The sequence below is a fragment of the Mobula hypostoma genome, chromosome 4 (assembly GCF_963921235.1).
Source record: "Mobula hypostoma chromosome 4, sMobHyp1.1, whole genome shotgun sequence".
Lineage (NCBI taxonomy): Eukaryota > Metazoa > Chordata > Chondrichthyes > Myliobatiformes > Myliobatidae > Mobula > Mobula hypostoma.
This window is the reverse complement of record NC_086100.1, coordinates 136,105,225-136,119,535: the sequence shown is the minus strand read 5'-3', so window position 1 is coordinate 136,119,535 and position 14,311 is coordinate 136,105,225. Positions and strand designations below refer to the sequence as shown.

Genomic DNA, 14,311 nt, shown 5'->3' with positions numbered 1-14,311 from the left:
CTTGAAGCTGAACACAAATCAAATTTCAGACAATTTGTATCACATAGGAATTTGGAGAAACAAGAAATTAACTAACGTGGAATATAATGCATTTAATTGCATAACAGCATTGACGCTTTGCAATAACACAACTAAGCTAAAAATGTTTTATTGATGATTTTCATTTGTATTTAGTGTCTGGAGCTTCTTGCTTAAGTGCCCAACAATAATCAGCCAGCACTGATGGGTTCCAGTTCCCCTGATATGCGGTCCATGGCCGCAATGTCCTAGTGAAAATTTTCACCACATTTGTCACTGATAGAGATACTTTACTTTATACTTTATTGTCGCCAAGCAATTGATACTAGAATGTACAATCATCACAGCGATATTTGATTCTGCGCTTCCCGCTCCCTGGATTACAAATCGATAGTAAAAATTAAAAATTTAAATTATAAATCATAAATAGAAAATAGAAAAATGGAAAGTAAGGTAGTGCAAAAAAACCGAGAGGCAGTTCCGGATATTTGGAGGGTACGGCCCAGATCCGGGTCAGGATCCGTTCGGCAGTCTTATCGCAGTTGGAAAGAAGCTGTTCCCAAATCTGACCGTACGAGTTTTCAGGCTCCTGAGCCTTCTCCCGGAGGAAAGAGGGATGAAAAGCCAAGATTTGCAGGGAAGAAGTCTAAATGGGAATGCAGAAATTGAATCTTTAGGGATATGTTGCACTTCACGGTTTTGTATGCTCGAGGCATGTTGTCAACCAGCTGCATGTGGTTTGGTAGTCTGTAGTTGCCAAGAAAATTTTCAACAACATCCTTGAACGCTTTCCATGCAATTTTCTCTGGTCCCACTACAAGTTCTCTGAATTGCCTGTCACTGATGACCTGTTTGATTTGTGGAGCTACAAAAATGCCTTCTTCATCCTTGGCATCAGTTATTCCGGAATTCTGAAACATCTGTCTCAAATATCGAAATCCTTCACAAAAGTTTATAGATTTTCTAAAACCTGCCCTGCTATGCAGCATCCGCCCTGCCTAAGCCTGCCCAGGTGTTCGAAAACTTTCGGCTCACCTTGTGGGCAACATTTTAATTGACTTGAATTATGAATTGAAATAAATAATACAGGCAATTTTAAAAAAAGTGATGCATGATAGGGAAATCTCATGGTGATGTTTATGATCAGCAGCCCGAAATCCATAAGATACACCCAAGAGTATTCAGGAAGCAAAAGTCTTTGTTGTCCAGTGTAATTTGAGGTGCTAATGGATTGGGTAGTGTTGTAGCATGGATGAAATCACTGGAGAGACAGAGTCACTGGTAGATACAAAGCAGCTTCTTTATTCGACACAACAAGGTACAGCAGGCATCATACCGACGGAGATGCTTTCGGTGGAAAGGTCTGCTAGCCCAATGTGGTCTCGATATTTATATGCTAAACACAAAAGGCAATCGCTACTGAAAGTTATAGACAATGCTTCCTATTGAAGCTACATACAAACAATCACACCACCTAACTTCATCCTTTCCTTCCGACACCAACATGTCTGGGTTGGTATCCACAGCCTTTAGGAATGCAAGTTAAATCCACAATACATTTATTTGGCATTTTACATGCTAACATAGAATACAATTAAATATTTATAAAGTATAGATAATACTGACTTCGAAACTACAGCATCTGGTCAAACTATGGCGCCAGAACCATCTGGTATTCACACCTTTTTAGGAAGCACATTGTTGTGGACTTTGTCAAATAGAAGTCTGGTGGCCAAAGTCTTTTAAGTGTAAATGAATCATCTACCCAAAAAAACTCATTCTAACAGGTAGCAACATAGATCAGTATACACAATTATTATAGGTAATTAATCATTAGTCCAAAATAATGAATGATTATTTTGTATGAGCTCAGATTTTTGGAAGGTGGAAGCTACACCAAGTAAGCACTGGAATAGTTGAGGATGGAACTCATAATATCATGGATGAGTGTTTCATCAGGAGACAGACTGAGCTGGGACAAAGTCAGATATTATAGGGAAGGAAATAGGTAATAGAGGCAGTGGAGAGGAGCTGGCTCAGATGTTCCGGTCACAGTGATGTTTATCGCTGAATTTACATATAGTTTTGTTCAGCTCAAGAGCTATAGAGAATTGATGGCAGGGAAATAGAATTCATGGAAATCAAAAGAAAATGCAGATATTGGAAATCTGAAACACTGGGCAAGTACTTAGGATGTGTGCAGCACAACTGGCAGGTGTGTTTACAGACATTTTTAATCTCTCCCTCTTCCAGTGTAGAGTGCCCTCCTGCTTCAAATTATTCACCATTGTCCCTGTATCAGAAAAGACCAAGGTAACATGCCTGAACGACTGGCGTCCCGTCACACTCACCTCAATAATAAGGAAATACTTTGAGAGGCTGGTCAAGGATTATATCTGCAGCTTGCTACCACCCACACTGGACCCCCTACAATTCGCCTACCAATACAACTGATTGACAGATGACACAATAGCCACTGCTCTGCATACCGTCCTTACACATGGAGAAGAATGATGCTTATGTGAGAACGCTGTTCTTGGATTACAGTTCAGCATTCAACACCGTAGTTCCATCCAGGCTCGACAAGAAGCTCAGAGACCTTGGCCTTGACCCTGCCTTGTGCAGCTGGATCCTGCACTTCCTGTCAGATTGCCAGTAGGTTGTAAGAGTGGGTTCCCGCACCTCCTACCCTCTGACTCTCAATACAGGAGCCCATCAGGGCTGTGTACTGAGTCCCCTCCTTTACTCCCTGTGTACCTATGACTGTATCTCCACCCAAAGCTCCAATCTGCTAATTAAATTTGCCGACGACACTACATTGATTGGCCTTATCTCAAACAATAATGCGGTGGCCTACAGGGAAGAAGTCATCTCTCTGACAACAACTTCTTCCTCAATGTCACAAAAACAAAGGAGCTGGTTGTGGATTACAGGAGGAATGGAGACGAGCTGACCCCTATTGACATCAATGGATCTGCAGTTTGGAGAGTGAACAAGTTTAAGCCCCTCAGCATCCACATCACCGAGGATCTCACGTGGTCTGTACACACCAACTGTGTGGTGAAAAAGGCACACAGCGCCTCTTTCACCTCAGACGGTTGAGGAAGTTTGGTATAGGCCCCCAAATCCTAAGAACTTTCTACAGGAGCACAATTGAAAACATCCTTTCTTTTAACATAATTTTTGTATTGAGTTTTCAAACTTAGCGCCCTTATTTACAAAAGATAGGCTGGCATATATAGGTGCTCCGATGATAAAGATGTTGGTCCTTTGGAGAAAGAAACAAATAAATATATTAAATATAATAAATATATAATGGAGCATGTGGAGACCTCCCAATATCCAGGTGGTCTTTCTTTTTTTTCTTTTTCTCTTTTTCTTTCTTTTCTTTTAGGTAGGGGTATGTATCGGGGGGAAGGGTTAAGGGGAGGGGGGAGGGTAGATATTATTATTCCATGTAATTGAAAACATCCTGACTGGCTGCATCACTGCCCAGTATGGAAACTGTACCTCCCTTAATCGCAGGACTCTTCAGAGAGTGGTGCGGACAGCCCAGCACATCTGTGGATGTGAACTTCCCATGATTCAGGACATTTACAAGGACAGGTGTGTAAAAAGGGCCTGTAGGATCATTGGGGCCCAAGTTATCCCAACCACAATCTATTCCAGCTGCTACCATCCGGGAAGCGACACTGCAGCATAAAACCCAGGATCAACAGGCTCCGGGAAAGCTTCCTCCATCAGGCATCAGACTGATGAACTCATACTGACTTGAGTGCACTCTATATGGTATTGACTGTTCAATTTATTATAAATTGTTATAATTACTATGACTGCACATTGCACATTTAGATGGAGACGTAATGTGAAGATTTTTACTCCTCGTGTATGTGAAGGATGTAAGAAATAAAGTCAATTAAATTCAGTTCATCTCATATTAAGATATAATCCTGAGATTTTCCATACTTAGCAGCGGTTGCTACTGTGTCACATGATTTCTGCTCCTAGTAAACATTAAAAGTCTACATTAAAAGGAAGGATATGCAGTACTGGCTTTGGAGGCGTGCAGAGGAGGTTCACCAGGTTGATTCCAGGGATGAAGGGGTTAACCTATGAGGACAGATTGAGTCGCCTGGGACTGTACTCTCTGGAATTCAGAAGAATGAGAAGGGATCTTATAGAAACATACAAAATTTTGAAAGGGATAGATAAGATAGTAGGAAAGTTGTTTCCATTGGTAAGTGAGACGAGAACTAGGGGACATTGCCTCAAGATTCAGGGGAGATTTAAGACGGAGATGAGGAGAAACTTTTTCCCAGAGAGTGGTGAATCTGTGGAATTCTTTGCCCAGGGAAGCAGTTGAGGCTTGTTCACTAAATATATTTAAGATACAGTTAGATAGGTTTTACATCGTAAGGGAATTAAGGGTTATGGGGAAAAGGCGGGTAAATGGAGCTGAGTTTACGGACAGATCAGCTATGATCTTATAGAATGGCGGGACAGGCTCGATGGGCCGGACGGCCTACTCCTGCCCCTATTTCATATGTTCTTATGTTTACTTTTTGTTCCCCGATGTTGACATACAGTATTTTATCTCTTTCCAAGCAATCGGAGGCGCTTTGGTCTGCGCGGAACAGTTTGTCAAGCCCACAGTTACCTTACCCTCATTCGCGTGGTTGCACGCGTTGCTCTCCGGTCGAATTTGGTGTCCCGTCCTCTGACTGTCACTTCCGATAATAAAATCTACACAAATATTTAATCTGATTAAAGTCAGGTGATAGTTCTGAAAATGGAGGCGGCTCATCACGAGGTGGATGAAAGAAGCCCGTTGCTAAATGCGGATCATGGAAGGTGAGTGACCACATGCGGCAGATAAAAGACCAAATACAGACGTGAACAGTGAGGACTACTGGTTTTTCTCCTTGTTAAGTTAAACACACACACACACACCTCATAGCAGACCCATCAACTCCTGAAAGAGAAAAGAATAAAGCGATGTGTTGGTTTGTGTTCTTAATATATGTGTGAAAAGTGTACTATTAGTAAGTTATTATTTTTCTTTATAAAAACATGCCTTCAACATTTCTATACTCTCAGTGAATAGTATTTTGCACTCTATAATAGTGATCTTGTCTAGAATTCCATTGCTGACATCCTAATTTGTTTCATTTACTTGATTGACCCATGTTAGATTTCAGATTGTTACACCTGTGTATTGAAATTATTTCATTTCCCTGTACTGTTGCCCTCTTTATATCTTCAGTAGTCTCCCACTGCCTTTTGGGAATTCATATTCTTCCTGACTTTGCATATTCTGTCTTGATTCCCTTTGTTTCTTCATCGTTAGCAACGCATTCAGATGGCAAGTTATCAATGCTAAAATTCTGCCGTTACTAGTTATCCTTAGGTGGGTTCATGAAATAGAGGATGGCAGGCTTCTATTCCAGTTTTGAAAGTCTGAGATACCTGATAAGACTAATCTGGGAATTGCAGACTCTTCTATAGGTGGGTGGGTAGTTTGTGAGATGAAGCTCACCTTTCATCAATTGCAACTTTTGTTGCATGAACTGTAATCCTGCCCCCTATTTCCCCATTCTCTGTTTCTGTACCTGCTTAAAGATAGACCACTCCAGAACATCGCAAAGTATTCTTTATTTTATCCATTTTGTACTAGCTGCGTTTTCCTTTACTAAGCTAGTGAATGAAGACAGCAGCTTTTTAATGACTATATCTAAGCCAGTTAAATACTTTTGTAGCTTACAGTGCACCAGCATAAAGTAAATCAGCTTAGTTAGCTTGAATTTTACACCCAAAACTGCACATTCAGCAAGTTAGTATCTACTTTCCATAGAAAATGGCATTTTGAAAGCCATGCTTTTATAATTGATCTTGAATCCCTCCTTTCTTTCTTAATAACAAATCTACCAGTTTATAAAAAATGTTTAGAAATACGACCCTGCAAATTGATCTGTTTCCTGTGGTGAACCGTGCCATTTTCAACATCTAATAGATAACAACTGACAAAGGTCCTCGGCCTGAAACGTCGACTGCACCTCTTCCTAGAGATGCTGCCTGGCCTGCTGTGTTCACCAGCAACTTTTGTATGTGTTGCTTGTTAATAGATAACAAGTTGTCTTCAGATCTATATGTGTCAGCTACCTAAAACTGATTACCACTTTACGGGGAGGATGTTATTGCACAGGAGTGCTATAGAGGAAATTTTATAAAGATGTTCCCTGGGAAGGAGAGTTTTAAGTTACGGAGAAAGTACTTGGAATGGAGGAGGCTGAGAGATTTCTGGTAGAGGTATACAAAATTATGAGGGGACTGAGAACAGGAAACTCTTCTCCATAAAACTAGAGGCATGGATTTATGATAAGAGAATTAGAGGGGATTTGAGGAAGAACTTTATCACCCAGAAAGTGATTGAAACCTGGAATGCACTGTCTGAATGGCTGGTCAAGCAGGTATGTTTTCACAATGCTTAAGAAGTATCATTTGAATCGTCAAGGCGTAGAAGGCTATAGAGTAAGTGCAGGTAAATGAGATCGGTATAGATGTGTACTTAAAATTTGTCTTGGGTAGAATGGGCTGAAGGACCTGTTTCCATGCTGTATGACCATAGCTTGTGATAATCTGATATATGTTCCACACAGACTGTATTGCTACACCCTGTCTGAATCATGTTAATTTTTAATTACATTCATTATTTCAGTTGATTCCAGATGTAATCTTTCTCCGATCTACAGTATTAACAGATTTTTTTCCAGTATCAAGTGAATCCCTTGATGTGATTAGTGTATTTCTTTGCAAGCCATCTAAGTTGCAAAACCACATAAGTAAAAAAAACTGCAGATGCTGGAAATCTGAAATTAAAACAGAAAATGACAAACACTTAGGTCAGGTAGCATCTGTGGAAGAAGATACAGAATTAATGTTTCAGGTTAAAAACCATTCAGAACTGGGGAAGAGGGAGAAACGGGTAGTTTTCTATTGTAGAGAGGGTGGTAGAAGTTTGATAGTAGATTTGGAATATTTCGGAGCTATCAGGAGCAACAAACAATCTACTGGAGTAACGCAGCAAGTCAAGCAGCACCTGTGTGGTCCGATTATTGGCTTTGCCCCTTGAGACATTGACATTTGCTTCCGCTTCCCACAGCTACTGCTCAATCTGAGTTCCTCCAGGAGATTGATCGTTGCTTCATATTCTAGCATCTACGGTTGCTTATGTCTCCAAGCAAATTATCTGGCATACTATTTTTGTGCTGGAATGTGTAGCAACACTTATGGACTTCCCCCCACACATCGTTGAGTTTGTTGGTTGTTGATGGTATACTGTATTTCACTATGTTTTTGATGTACATGTGATACATCTGTATCTGCTATATTTGATACCGAGTCTGGAACGATACTGTGCCCAGGTGGGAGAGCGAGGTGCTGTTCCCCAAGGTTACGTCAGAGTTCATTATAATAGGGCAGGAGATCACAGAAAGATAGGTCAGGGTAGGATAGAGAATTAAAACGACTGGAAACTCGTACTTATCCCTGCAGTCTGAACGCAGCTGTTCGACAAATCAGTTATGCAATCTGCATTGATAATGAAATAAGGTGACATTTCAAATGAATATTGGGTGATAGCTCTGTGGAAAGATGCACAAAGTTTGCAAAGGCAATGAAAGCTTAATATTTGCCAGGACAATTTTATTGGTAGCTGTTCACACCTTTCAAACTGTTTGTTTATTTAGCAATAGAGCACAGAGTCAGCCCTTGCAGCCCTTTGAGCCATGCCACCCCAGCGACCTCTGACAAACCCAATTCAATCTAACCTAATCACGGGACAATGACCAGTTAACCTGTCGGCTATGTCTTTGGGCTGTGGTAGGAAACCAGAGTACCTGGAGAATCTATGCATTCCCTGGGGAGAACATACAGTGACTCCTTATAGAACGACGCCAGAATTGAACTCTTTCTTTATTAATCTTTTTATTGATTTAATGAAAAGCATAAATACAATCAAGAAGAGAATTAGTTCAAATATATATACCGGTAACAATATAAACCAAGATTAAGATAGACATCGTCAAAATCATAGATATTGTTAAACTAGTATAAAATATATAATTTAAAAAATGAAAATAACAATTCTCCTCTTACCAGTTTATGAAGAGAAAGGAAAAAACATTGGGTTTTAAATGAAAAGAGAAAGAAAACCCACTACACTATTAAAAAAAACAGAACAAAAAAAAGGGACTGGGCAGTCCATTTTGAGGATACGACCAAAAAAGAAAGACTTTCTGATCAAATTTAAAACTTCAAAAAAAAATTGAAAGAGTAATAAATCAAATTAAATGAAAATATTGGATAAAAGGTCGCCATATTTGCTCAAATTTAAAGGATGTATCAAATGTCCGACTTCTTATTTTCTCTAAACTTAAACAGGACATAATGGAGGAGAGCCAATAAAAGACTGTAGGTGGATTAGAATCCTTCCACTTCAATAAAATGGCTGTCCTAGCCAGTAAGGTTGAAAAGGCTATCATACGTTGAGCAGAAAGAGGAATATTTCCTGCTTTCGATGGGATAATCCCAAAAATTGCCGTAAGCAAATTAGGTTGTAGATCCAAATCCAAAACTTTTGATAGTGTTTTAAAAACATCTCTCCAAAAGTTATCTAGCTTTATACAAGACCAATACATATGAGTTAAAGTGGCCAGCTCAGTATTACATCTGTCACAAATAGGATTAATATTGGAGAAAATACGTGCTAGTTTATCCTTTGACATATCGGCCCGATGCACTACCCTGAACTGTATCAAGGAATGATGGGCACAAGTAGATGAGTTGTTAACCAAATGAAAAATTTTACTCCGTTGATTATCTGAAAATGACTCTTGAAGTTCCGATTCCCAAGCGCGTTTAATTTTATCGTTAGATATCATTCATGAACTCAATAACCGTTTCTAGATTATAGCTATCAACTCTTTTTGAAATGGTTTAAACAGAAAGAGAACATATGTCATATTAGGTGGAAAAGCAGAAGGGTAATTTGGTAACAAACCACGTAAAAAATTCCTAATTTGTAAATATCTAAAAAAAGTGTACATTAGATAAATCATATTTATTCACTAACTGAGAAAAAGACATTAAACAGTCCCCTAAAAACAAATCTGAAAAAGTTATTATTCCCTTGGTTTTCCCAAATTAAAAAAGCCTTATCCAAAATTGATGGTTTGAAACATAATTGAGATAGATATTACTAGAAAGAATAAAATTACTTAACTCAAAAAAATCTATGAAACTGAAACCAACTTCTTAATGTATGTTTAATCATGGGATTAAATTCTTGTCTGCTAATCTTAGAAAACAAAAAGGGAAGCGAAACTCCCACTAAAGAAGAACTCTGGAATGCACCAAACTGTAATAGTGTCGCAATAACCTCTACGCTGGAGGTGAGGCACACACTTCAGCCCCATCTCCTTTTTAATATTATTGAATTAATGTGTCTAGAATAAATATAATCTTACCAGATTATTGGAATGTCCCATAAAGTGTGTGCCTTATGAGGGAAAATATAGTTCTGTGGTAAAAGCTTTACCATGAGGCCACCTGCAGGTGTAAGATAGCAAAACATCTACATATTGTCTGACTGAAGCTGAAGTTCTTTGAACTGATTGATTTGACAGGTAAACTTTTAACTGTTTGGTAAGCCATAATCATTGCCTTAGGTTCCTAATGGCTCTGAAAATTTATCTTAAAACTGGTCTTTCACCCTTTTAGAATTTAATTTGTTTTGGCAATGTTAAAAATATACAGAAATATCCAATAATTTGTGATCCAATCTTTAAGAAATCCCAGTGGTTCCGCATTTGATTATGTCTAGTTCCTGTACTCTTTTTAAGTTCACTGGGGCTCTCCCTTGTTTCCATTAAGCTCATCAGAGCCCTGTTTTCTCACTCCTTTAAACTTATTTGAGTCTAAATTGGAGAAAGGTTTCAGAAAGGATCTGGCATGTGTGGATTGGGACAGGTTGTTTTCTAGAAAAGGTGTACTTGGAAAGTGGGAGGCCTTCAAAAGTGAGATTTTAGAGTATAAAACATGCAAGTACCTGTCAGAATAAAAATTAAAGATAATAGGTTTAGGGAAACTTGGTTTTCAAGAGATACTTAGGCCTTGATTAAGAAAAGTAAGGAGGTGCATCGCAGGTATAGGCAGATAGGAACAAACGAGGTACTATGAAATATAAGAAATGCAAGAGAACATTTAAGGAGGAATTCAGGAAGGCTAAAAGAAGGCATGAGGTTGCCTCAGTAGACAAGGTGAAGGAGAATCCTAAGGGATTCTACAGATAGGTTCAGACCAAAAAATTTTAAGGGACAAAATTGGTCCCCTGGAAGATCAGAATGGTAATCTGTGTGTGGAGACAAAAGAGATGAGGGATTTTTTTTGCATCTGTGTTTATTTGGGAGATGGACACAAAAGTCTATAGAGGTGAGGCAAAGCAAAAGGGAGGTTGTAGACTCTATACAGATTACAGAGGAGGTGGTGTTGCTGGCTTGAGGCAAATCTCTAGGTCTTTACAAGGTGATCCTTCTGATTCTGTGGGAGGCAAGTGCAGAAATTGCAGTGGCTGTAGGGGAGATTTTTTTAACACCCTTAGCAACAAGTGAGGTACCAGAGGATTGGAGAATAATTAGTGTTGTTCTGCTGTTAGGAAAGGCTCTAAAAGTAAACCAGCAAATTATGAGCCAGTGATTGAGAAGGACCAGATATATGAGCATTTGGATGATTAGGGGTAGTCATCATGGTTGTGTGCGTGGTAGGTCATGTCTAACCAATCTTATAAAGTTTTTTTGAGGAAGTTACTAGGAAAGTTGATGAAGGCAAGGCAGATGATGTTGTCTACGTGAACTTTAGCAAAGCATTTTGACAAGGTCCCGCATACTTTATACTTTATTGTCGCCAAACAATTGATACTAGAATGTACAATCATCACAGCGATATTTGATTCTGTGCTTCCCGCTCCTTGGATTACAAATCAATATTAAATATTAAAAATTTAAATTATAAATCTTAAATAGAAAATAGAAAAATGGAAAGTAAGGTAGTGCAAAAAAAACAGAGATGCAGGTCCAGATATTTGGAGGGTACTGCCTAGATCCGGGTCAGGATCCATTCTGCAGTCTTATCACAGTTGGAAAGAAGCTGTTCCCAAATCTGGCCGTATGAGTCTTCAAGCTTCTGAGCCTTCTCCCAAAGGGAAGAGGGACGAAAAGTGGGTTGGCTGGGTGGGTCGTGTCCTTGATTATCCTGGCAGCACTGCATCGACAGCATGCGGTGTAAAGTGAGTCAAGGACAGAAGGTTGGTTTGTGTGAGGTGCTGTGCCGTGTTCACGATCTTCTGCAGCTTCTTCCAGTCTTGGACAGGACAACTTCCATACCAGGTTGTGATGCACCCTAGAAGAATGCTTTCGAGGTTGACCGGTAGGCTGTGGTTGATGTGTGCCATAACCAATCTCTTGAAGCACTTCATAGCAATTGACATCAGAGCCACAGGTCGATAGTCATTCAGGCATGCCACCTTGCTCTTCTTCGGCACTGGGATTATCGTTGCCTTCTTAAAACACGAGGGGATCTTAGACTGAAGCAAGGAGCAGTTGAAGATGTCAGCAAACACTCCAGCTAGTCCCAGGACGCCATCTGGGCCCGTCGCCTTCTTTGGGTTTGTCTTCAGGAAGGCCCTTCTAACGTCCTCGTCGGTGACGATGAATCTCGATGCCACCAGGTCTGGTTCATCCGGAGGGAGCAGGACGCTCCTCTTCTGTTCGAATCTTGCGTAGAATACGTTAAGTTCGTCAGGAAGAGAAGCGCCACAGTTATTGATATTCCCAGCCTTTTCTTTGCTCCCAGTGATCTCATTTAGACCCTGCCATAGTCTATTGGCATCCCGCTGGTTAGCCTGGGCTTCCAACTTGGCTCGATATTGCTTCTTGGTGCCCTTAATGGCTTTCCAGAGTTCACGCCTGGATTCCGTGTAGCGACTGGTATCCCTGGACCTAAAAGCCGCAGCTCTAGCCTTTAAAAGGGACTTGACCTCATAATTCATCCAAGGTTTCCGGCTAGGGAATACCTGGATCGTCTTGCAAGACATACAGTCCTCTGTGCATTTCCAAATAAAGTCCGTGACAGCTGAGGCATACTCATCGAGGTTAGCTGCCGAGTCCTTGAATACTAACCAGTCCACCGATTCAAAGCAGTCACGGAGGACCTCATCCACTTCCTCTGTCCAGCGTGACACTACATTTGACACCGTGACCTCCCGCTTCAGTTTCTGTTTGTAAGCCGGGAGGAGGAGTACGACCTGATGGTCCAATTTTCCGAAGTGCGGTCATGGGATGGAACGGTAGGGATCCTTGACTGCTGTGTAGCAGTGGTCAAGTGTATTCAGGCCTCTAGTGGGGCAGGAGAAATGTTGGTATAACTTTGGCAGTGCCTTTCTGAGGTTGGCCTGGTTAAAGTCTCCGGCTGTAATGAGCAAAGCCTCCGGATACCTGGTCTCATAGGAGGTTGGTGAAGAAATTTTAGTTGCTCAGCATTCAAAATGTGGTGGTAAATTGGATCAGACGTCGGCTTTGTGGGAGAAGGCAGATAGTGACAGTAGATAGTTGTCTCTTGGACTGGAGGTTTGTGACAAGTGGAGTACTGCAGGGATCAGTGCTGGTTCCATTTTTGTTTGTCATCAATATCAATGATCTGGATAATAATGTGGTTAACTGAATCATCAAGTTTGCAGATGACTTCAAGATTTGGAGTGCATTGGACAGTGAAGAGCACTATCAGAGCTTGTAGCATGATCTGGACCAGCTGGAAAAATGGGGTATGTGGTAATCTGCCTCAGTGACTATTGTCCAGTAGCATTTGTGTTCACTGTGATGAAGTGCTTTGAGAGGTTGGTCATACAGCATAATACTCCTGCCTGAGGAGTGACTTGGATCTGCTCCAAGTTTCTTCCTCCCCTTCCCTCATCTTCTTAATCTGACTTCTCCTCTTCCTTTCCAGTCCTGAAGAAGGGTCTTGTCCTGAAATGTTGACTGTTTACTCTTTTCCCCTAGATGCAGCCTGGCCTGCTGAGTTCCTCCAGCATTTAGTCTGTGCTGCTTTGGATCTGCTCCAATTTGCCTAACATCACAAGTCAACAGCAGATGCCATTTTATTGGCCTTTCACTCAGCTCTGGAACATCTGGAAAATTAAGATGCATATATCAGGGTGCCCTTCATTGTCTATAACTCAGCATTAAACAGTATTGTCCCCTCAAAACTCATCACTATGCTCCAAGACCTTTGTCTCTAAACACCCCTGTGCAACTGGATCCTTGATTTCCTCACTTGCAGACTGCAGTCAGTACAGATTGGCAACAGCACCTCCTCCACACTCACCGTCAGCACAGGTGCACCACAAGGCTGTGTATTTAGCCCACTGCTTTACTCACTTTATGCGTATGATAGTGTGGCTAAGTACAGCACACACGCCCTATTTAAGTTTGCCGCTGACACTATTATTGGCCAAATCAAAGCTGATGACAAATCGGCATATAGGAAGGAGATTAAAATCTGGTTGAATGGTGCCACCACAAGAGTGACCTCTCACTCGATGTCAGCAAAACCAAAGAGATGATTAATGGCTACACGAGGAAGAAGCTAGAGGTCCGTGAACCAGTCTTCATTAAGGAATTGGAGGTGGAGAGGGTCAGTAGCCTTAATTCCCTGGTGCTACCAGATGACAGGATCTGTCTTGAGACCAGCACATAAAGGTCAATATGTCAAACCCTCTCTTTGCAACCCAATATGTCAAAAGCTCTCTTTACAACCCAATCTATCTGTGATGCTGCTTCCAAGGAATTATGGGTATTTCCAGATCTCTCCGTTCTACGTCACTCCTCAGTGTCCTACCGCTCACCGTGTAATTGCTACTCTGGTTAGTCCTCCCAAACTGCAACACTTCACGTAAATTCCATTTGCCAGTTTTCAGCCTATTTTCCAACGGGCTGGATCCCATTGCAAGCTTTGATAGCCTTCCTTGCGGTCCATTCCACCCTGATCTTGGTGTCATCTGCAACTTTGTTGATCCAGTTTACTACATAATCATCCAGATCGTTAATATAGATTCCAAACAGTAATGGACCCAGCACCGATCCCTGTGACACACCACTTGTTACAGACCTCCATTCAGAGAGGCAACCATCTACTACCACTCTGGCTTCTCCTACAAAACCACAGTGTAATCCAATTTACTACT

The 14,311-nt window shown here is 40.9% G+C and overlaps 1 protein-coding gene across 5 annotated transcripts in view; it reads left to right on the top strand.

Annotated features, from left to right (window-relative positions):
* The window catches only part of mfsd8 (major facilitator superfamily domain containing 8), an 82,237-nt gene that overhangs the window by 20,561 nt on the left and 47,365 nt on the right, over nt 1-14,311 (top strand). For 2 of the 5 annotated variants that reach the window (XM_063046562.1, XM_063046560.1), the window contains exons 1-2: nt 4,093-4,255; nt 4,624-4,869. The exons of 1 other annotated variant lie outside the window; for it this stretch is intronic. Coding sequence is in view for 2 of the 4 variants with exons in the window: in XM_063046560.1 (XP_062902630.1) it covers nt 4,808-4,869 (62 nt within the window). In the remaining 2 variants the exon portion in view is untranslated. Of the gene's footprint in view, nt 1-4,092; nt 4,256-4,623; nt 4,870-14,311 lie in introns of those variants that run through there. 2 more of the 5 variants (XM_063046561.1, XM_063046564.1) reach the window with 2 other exon arrangements.